At 51.5% G+C, this 8247-nt stretch overlaps 1 protein-coding gene across 1 annotated transcript; it reads left to right on the forward strand.

Moving 5' to 3' along the window:
- Positions 1-1336: 1336 nt before the first annotated feature.
- Positions 1337-7774, forward strand: LOC104408002 (the record flags this gene model as incomplete). The annotated part of the gene is given in 8 exon segments (XM_010017434.1): positions 1337-1432; positions 4688-4743; positions 4775-4918; positions 5524-5623; positions 6482-6599; positions 7407-7460; positions 7463-7518; positions 7636-7774. Coding segments are annotated over 8 exon segments (763 nt in total), but the record flags the coding sequence as incomplete, so codon positions are not given.
- Positions 7775-8247: the final 473 nt, after the last annotated feature.

Raw genomic sequence — 8247 nt, forward strand, 5'->3', positions numbered from 1 at the left:
CCCCGCCCGGCCCTGGGGCGGAGGCGAGAGCGAGACCAAGAGCGGCCCCGGCCGTGCCGGACAAGAGCGGTGGAAGGAGCTGCGTGTGCCCCGTCCCTGCGGCGTGCGAGGGGCGGACGGGGCTCGGAGCAACCTGCTCTAGAGGAAGGTGTCCCTGCCCGTGGCAGGGGTTGGAACTGGAGGAGCTTTAAGCTCCCTTCAACCCAAACCAGGCTGTGACTCTGTATCGTCACCCCAAGTGAGGAGCAGGTTTTAAACTATGCGAAGGCAAAAGTCGCGTTCAGGTGCTTCCCCAGGGAAAGGGAGACTCCTGATGTCATCCGAAGTCAAATTAAAGGCATCAGGGACTTCATCAGAAGCAGATTATTGTGGAGCCAGAGTCCCAGCCCAGGCAAGGAGGACAGATTCGGTGTTTCACAGAATCGTCATATGTATGAATGTATCCATGACTATACAGATACGAATATAGATCCAACCTGGCCTTGAGCACTGCCAGGGATGGGGCAGCCACAGCTTCTCTGGGCACCCTGTGCCAGCGCCTCAGCACCCTCACAGGGAAGAGCTTCTGCCCCAGAGCTCATCTCAGTCTCCCCTCTGGCAGGTTAAAGCCATTGCCCTTGTCCTGTCCCTCCAGGCCCTTGTCCAAAGCCCCTCTCCAGGTTTCTTGGGGGCCCACTTAAGGTAGGGGAATGCTGCGATTTCACCAGTATGTTATTTACAGAATAACCTGCCTAACCCATTCTGCCCCATTTCCATTATCCTCCAGATGAGGAAATGTGGTTTGTTGTTCTCATCTCTATCCATTATCACCCCAAGCAATCGGGGGGGTGCTGGTTGGAACATCCCCTCCCCAGCTCCCCCTGGAACTGCTGGTCCTGCTGGATGGTTTCCCAGCTGGCAGGGGAGGACATGGTGTTTCCTGAGTGTTCTCCAGGCCGTTTTCTGATGTCTTTCCAAAGACCTTTTCCCTAGTTCCATTGACAGCAGCTGCTGGAAAGCTCCTCCCCGAAGGAGGGGAGAAGGCAGCACTGATGTTCGAGAATAACTTCACAACACTGGAGCAATCCAGGAGTGGTGCTCCTGCCCTGCGAGGAAGGGGCTGGAGGCGATGGCCGTGGCACAGGCAGGGTTTTGCAGGGTCATGTTCACCTACCACCTACCATGGTGGAGATCCAGTGTTCCGTGGCAGCCAGGTCACTTTCTGTCTCGTGTCCGGGAGAGGTGCCAACCACTGAGCCATAGAGGAGTCAACACGAGTGCAGGGCAGGGGCAACACATTGACGTGCAGGAGAAACAAGTATTAGAAGATCTGGAAAGGCCCCTTGCAAGGAGAGAAATGGAGACCCTCTTCCATGAGCAGCCCGAGACTGGGAACCAGTATTTAGAAGGTGCTTTGCTTTGGAGTTACTTGAAAACACACCTTCCTCCTAAGGTCTGGAGTGCACGGTTGTGTTTCTGTGTGTACACACCTCAGGTCGCTGGTTAAGGCTGTGAATTGAATGTGTCTCTTGGCCATTTTGTGCCTTCGAGTACATAACTGGAGGGAATTTATCAGCATTGTTTAAAACTTGTTCTCTCTGAATCAGTAAAGGGTGAAAAATACTGCCAGGACATGAAGAGAAAGTGGCTTAGTGGGTTCCTGGGACTGCTCTGGGTGTTGCAATAGGAGTGTTGTTTTGGGATCGTCTTTCGTTGTCTGATGGTCCAGAGAAAGACATTTCAGAGTAAGGGAAAAGGCTACAGTGCTTCCAAACTCTGCTATGCTCTTCCACTTCTCTCCCGCAGGGAAGAAGGGCTTTTAAGGATGTTTCTTCCCAAAGGAACTGGGCTGTTCTCAGGTAAAGAGGATGCAAAGGCTGTTAGGGTTTCCTAGTTCTCAGCACAGGTCGTTGGCTTTTCTGGGCTGATTTTCATTCAGGGAAGGCTCTGTACTTACTGCAGGGGTGTGGAGAGGTGGGGTGAGACCCTGAGCTGTGGGTCTCTGCTCTGTGAGGTCCAGTCCTACAGGAACCCCTGGGAGGAGGCAGCTCATCTCACTGGCTGTCCTCTGCTGTCACCCCAGGGACCACAACTGTTTCCCTCTTCTCAAGGACCAGGTCTCAGGGCAGAGCGTGACCTCTCTCCATGATCTATACCAGCAGAAGCAATACAATGACCTGTAAAGCCACTGGGTGTGTTAAGGGGCAGAACCTGGCTTTCAGCGATGCTCTCCCTGCCACTTCTTGCTCTCCAGGTCTGCAAGGTCCCGCAGAGTGTGGTGGCAGCATTGGGAGCTTGCTTTTGTCACAGCCATCTCAAAAGACAGGGGTGAGGCCCCCCTAGGCATAACTGTGGTCTTTTTGCCAGAAGAGAAGACCAGAAAGGAAGATGCCTTTGGGCAACCATGAAGATCTTGCTCCATCTCCACACCTTTGGAAGAAGCATGATTCAGATCTCCCAAAGAATAAAAGGGTCAGTGCTGTCTTGCAGCAGGACCAAGAGCTGCTCTTAACTCCTTCCCAAAGAGACAAAAGCAGCTGCAAAATCCATCTGGGAACCAACAGCATGTCCCTTCGTTCCTGTACTCGGTCCCAGCGGGGCAGTGTTGTCTCACGGCTGACAGGGAGAGCTCAGTCTCTGCTTCATGCAGCACCCGCTCGCCTGCAGCCCTAGAGCGAGCTCTCCATGTTGACACCTTCCTCTCCAGGAGAACAGCAACACAGGAAGCTTTGTGTGTCCCACTGAAGCAGGCACCACGCTGGAGGCTGATTCCTGTTGTGCTGTTCACTTGTGTTCAGTGGTGAACATAGAAATCCTCCTGGAGAGGAAAGCACCTGCTTTTTCTGGGCATCGTTTTGAGCTCTTGCTCTTTGATCCCCCTGAAAATACAGCCTTTAATAGAAAAGTTTGTACTGTCAATGCAATGATTTGCACATTTCCCATACATTCATCCTAGGGACATCCAGGGTTTACAGACGTCCTCTCTGTATCCTAGTGTAGGTGTTTTGGAGTGCCCAGGCTGCTGTGTGTCACATTCAGCAGTCAGCACCACAGGAGCTCTGATGTTGTCCTTTTACCTCAGAAACAAACACATTCACTTGGGCAACACAGTGGTGTGTGAGGGTCAGGGTGTGAGCTCCCTGCTAGGCAGTCAGGGGGGCTTGGAAACCATGGATGAGGTGAAGGGGCTGTTGCAGTTTGAGTTCCCTGTGGTGTGCTGGCCAAGAGACCTGTTTGGTAGAGTCATTCATCTGCCCACAAAAAACCAGTTCAAAGGTTCTTGTGCTTCAGGGATCAGTGAAATTCATGAACCTTGTTGGGAGGTTCTGCCTCTCAAACAACCTTCGGATTGCTGTCAGGATGCCAGGCACTGGAGGCATACACTGGTCCCAGCTGAGCTCCACCGACAGCAAACGGGTGCAGTGTGAGCTGTGCCATTTGACAGGGCTCTTGTGCATGGATTTGGCTTCTTTTGTGATTTTTAACACTATTTCACTCTTCACCTGAAGGAAAACCGGTCTGAGGATGGAGACTTCCAGAGTAGTAACTGGACACTGTGCTGGAGCCTCGTTACACACTGACTGGCACAGTCATGAACAAATCAATCCTACGGGATGGAGCTTAATGAAAAGTCAATACAGGGGGAAGCGGGAGAGGAAGAAGCAATGTTTGTATTTCATTGCCAGCCAATTAATGTGTTTTATAACTGCACCTTTTTGGGTGCAGCAACTACAGCATTTACCTCCATGATTGTTCTGCTGAGGAGGAACCGAGCACCTCTTGATGAACAGCAAAACATATTCCTCTGATGAAAGCAAGTGTAGATCAGTGCCCCTCTGATGCCCAGTACAGCTTTGGGCATATTTATGCTGATAGGGGTCCAAGTAGTGCTAGAGGTTGGGTCCTCCTGGCCTCTGTAAGTCAGGTTATTTAAGTCTCAGCAGCATTCCTAGGCTTTGGCCACAGCCAGTGAAGAGCACTTGCAGAAGGCAGCTCCTGTCACCTTGAAATAGGTGTCCAGGAGGGTTGGAATGAACCAGTGCTCTGTGGGTGCCAGTTTCCCTCTGTTAACTACAGACACACCACTCTGTCCAGTCAGCCCAGCCTGGCTGAGACAGGGCACGTGAATCCTCATCCAGGCCATTCAGGAAGGTGGATACAGGGTGGAAATTTGAATCTAGGCACTCTTGGTGCCAGGCTGGAGCTCAAATGATTGCTCCATCCCTCCTTTTCTAATCTGATAGGCAGGTAACTACTGAGCCCAGTGGAAGCTTTCCTACACAGATGAAGGCTTTCTGCTTTTGGCATCTCTCCCCCTGGCATTCTCCTCCGGCAGTAAATCACAGAGTGGCTGAGGTTGGAAGGACCTCTGGAGATCGCCTTGTCCAACCCCCCTGCTCATGTGCATCTGTGTCGCTCTCAGCCCTCATACAAAAGCTCTTCTGTCTTCTGTAAAATCCAGAGATGCTGCCAAAAGTAACCTGAAAAAATGATTTTTGCGGAAAAGAGAAGTGACAACTGAGCGAGGCTGTGCCAGCAGAGGCTGAGGGACAAGCTGTCCTGCTGCATTAGAGAAGTCATGGAACGGCTGAATGGCAAGAGACCACTAGTCCCACAGGACAAGACAGTCAGTGCTCTGCCATTCTAGCTGGGATGAGGCTCCTTGCCTCCCAGGAGCATGCTGAAGGGCTCTTCTTGCTGTTCACAGGTACTGCAGGAGGTGGATCGGGACCTGGAGAGATTTGGAAGCCGCCTGCTCACCAGGTCAGAGCCTTGGGCTGGGAATGTGAGCAGGACCCGTCGTGCTCCGGCAGCGTGAGGCCTGGGGATGGCACATGGATCTCATTGTCGCCTGCTTGGCCTGGAGGAGCATGAAGGAGATTGCAGCAGAAGAAGGGCTGGTTGCTGAGGCCTACGAGAGAAGAAACTCCAACTGGAGGCAACTGGGGAGAATGGGAATGACTTGGTGTTATTCTCAGCAAGGTACGTTCAGTTGTATAACAGGTACAAGATGATGCATGGGCAAAAGCACACCGACTGCTGCACTGAACAGCAGTGTCTGTCAGCTGCAGTGTTCCACACCAGCGATGAGAATCTGTCACTAATGGTCTACAGTTGCTCATAATACACTTTGATGTCACCTTCCTGATCCTGGGGCCTGGCAGGTCCCTCCACTGCCCCAGCTTTACATGCATTAGTTGTATCACAGCTAAAGAGCTGGGATTTGACTTGCAGTTTCGTTGTATTCCAGCCTCTGGAGATAGACGCACATTTCTTCCTTTTAAAAGCTGCACTTTACGTTCACTGGCTGGCACAAGGTGCCTCCCAGCCAGCCTTGCACTGGCTGTCCCTCTGGGACTGAGAAACTGCTGATCCTCTTCTCTCCTCCTGGCTGAAGCAAGTTTTGTCCTCTTGGAAATGTGCAGTCTGATTTTCACCTGCTTTGGCTGTATTTTGTTCCTCTCTTCCCATCAAGATGTTTTATCCTCCTGCTGTGGCACTGCTGCCTAACCCGTCTGCTTCCCCTCACTCTCTTTCCTATAGCTGTCTGCATCAGGCTGTCAAACTCTACTTACTCTCAAGCTACTCTGGAGGATTCAACTGTCCACTGGCCATGATGGATAGGGCAGCCGAAGTCATTGAGGTATGAGCTCAGCTGGGCTCTGACGGCACAGCCCACGTCCTGGCAGTGCTGGTTAGACCAGAGCACTGGCCAAGGATGGAGCAGAGCTCATCTGCCATCTGGCGCTGGGCATGGCCCTCCCTTGCTCTGTGACTCAGCTCCATCTCCCACTGCCTTTCTCCTTTAGTTACAGAGTCTTTGTGCCCAGCTTTTCTGTTCACCTACATCACTGTGTACAATAAAGCCTTTGCTGCACACATGGCACTGCAGGTAGCTGGGAAGGTGTCCCATGTTTTTATTACGAGATAGTTTGTTTTCCTATTCCTTGTGTCTGGGCCAGATCTCTACCTGATGTATATAAACCAACCTAGCAAGACTTTGCACTGCCTGAAGATTTGCCTCTGCATCTTGGCAGTGTCCTTTGCACTGTGTGCGTGGCTATGCAGGGTGCAGAGAAGAGCTTGGCCCTTCAGGAGCCAGCCGTGGCATTTTCATTCAATAAAAGGCCAAAAGCATAATGCGGTGACCTCTTTCCTGCAGCTCTTTGGGTGCTGCTGACACCCAGTGTCTATGAACACGTGCTGATACGTGGCACATGTACTGTTCTCAAGGCTCTCTGTCCAGATGCCTAACACTGCAGAAACCCCAGGAGGTAGGGAGGCAACACAAATGAGCACCTTCTGTGTGCACAGTGCTTCAGCAGCCATGCAGGAGCTGGGCAGGTTCAGGCTCTCAGCAGTAGGTGCAGATGTGCTGCAGCGCCTGCTTGTAGAGCGTCTACTCAGAGCCCAGGACACGCCAGTGGTTGTGAAAGCAAATGCCTAATTTCATCTACTGTGTTATCATCATCTTAAGTTCCTTTTCCTTCCCCCCAGACAGTCACTGGGTATTCCTGGATCTCTGAAAACTGCTTTTGGCCATCTGACATCTCGAGAACCCAAGAAGTTCTGGACCTCTGGCCAGGGGATGGCAGAGCTCAGGGGAGGCTCTGACGTTGGTATGTGTTCTGAGGTGGGAAGCAGCTGCAGCAGCAGCTAGATGTGTGAGCAAGGACTGAGAAAATGGGGCACTCATAAAGCCAGGTGGCTGGTTTGGGAAACTTGAGCAAAAGTCACCCAAAGCCTCTGCACAGCTCTGCTTTTTACCCAGGAAAAGGCCAGTTTGCATGAGGCACACACAGGCAGGTACAGAGCTGTGCTCCTTGCACAGGTAACACTCTCATGTCTAGCCCTATACTTCAAAACTTGAACCAGCCAGACCCATCCCAGCTGGGACTGAGGAAGCATTCTTGGTGTTCAACTTTTCATGTTGGCAATACTGTGATGGGCCAGGAAATCTCAGACCTCCAGACAGAAGCGTGGAAGGGGTGTCACCTGCATCTGCTGAAGCTGCAGTTGCTTTCCTGGTGAAGAAGTGAAAGGGTCAGCTGGGGAGTGAAAGGTGTGCATCGTGACAGGACTCCTTATTCCATAGCACCCTGTGTTGTACTTGGCAGTGGTAACTCCTAAAGACACGGAGGCATTGGATTATACACCGTGGTGTGTTCTGCTTACAGAGCACTGCCATCACCAGCCCTTAGCCCAGAGCAATTGCTGGAGAGCCTTGTAGTGAAGCAGATTTCCTTTCTAGTACTTAACTCTGGCTGCATTTCTTATCCAGGGTCAATGAAAGAGATTAGCAGCTAATCCATACTCCACCTTGATCGAAAGAGGTGACTTACAAGAGCTGCTGCTTGAACTGAAAATCGGCATTGACTGAGACAGAAGTTCCCATTAAGCCAGGATGACCTTCTCCTTCCTTTCAGCTACGAGCACGGAGACAGTGGCCAGGAAGCAGCCAGATGGAACATGTCATCTCAGCGTTTCAAATGGTTCATGTCTGCAGCTGATTCTGATGTGGCACTTACCCTGGCCAGGGTGCTGAAGGCCAGGTAAAGCAATCCTGTTTGACGGTGGAACCAGCTGAAGGAACACTCTTTTTCTTCCTTCTCTCATTGTAATGAAATCTCTTTTCACACCTTCCCATGGCCCCAGGGTTCCAGTGGCCTGTCCCTGTTCTTCATCAAGGTTCAAGGTGAGGAGGGGAAGCTCAACAACATCCAAGTGCAAAGGCTGAAAGACAAGTTGGGCACGTGGCCGATGGCAAGAGCAGAGCTGTGGCTGGATGGAGCTAGTAAGTAAGGTTCCACCTTCCTCTTGGGACTGGGCTGGCTTGGCCCGGCAGAGCAGAGCACCTGTGGGGGTTTTGGCAGTGATATCAACTGGAAAAGTTCCTCTCTTCCACCTCTGTGGCTGGCTGGTCACTTCACGGAATGCTTCACCAACAGGGCTGTCTGTGGGGAAGAGCTCAGGAAAAGATGGGAGGGAAGGAAAAAGGAAACAAGTCATTTTGGGCTGGTCATTTCCCTAATCCTGTTGCACTGACCCTGCTGAGGAACTGCTCTGTGTAGCAGCAGGGACCAGAACTGATCGTAATGACATGGTCTCCAAAGCCACCTCTCTGGTTGTGCTATAATGAGATAATGATGTTTTAAAGCAAGGAGATCCATGTGATGCCTGAGGACAGACAGAGGGAGTAGACAGCCTGTATCTGTCTATGACACAACTGTCACTGTGAAAGTGTGGAATAATTATTGAATATATCTA

This window comes from Nestor notabilis, unplaced genomic scaffold (assembly GCF_000696875.1).
Source record: "Nestor notabilis isolate BGI_N333 unplaced genomic scaffold, ASM69687v1 scaffold22696, whole genome shotgun sequence".
NCBI classification, from domain to species: domain Eukaryota; kingdom Metazoa; phylum Chordata; class Aves; order Psittaciformes; family Psittacidae; genus Nestor; species Nestor notabilis.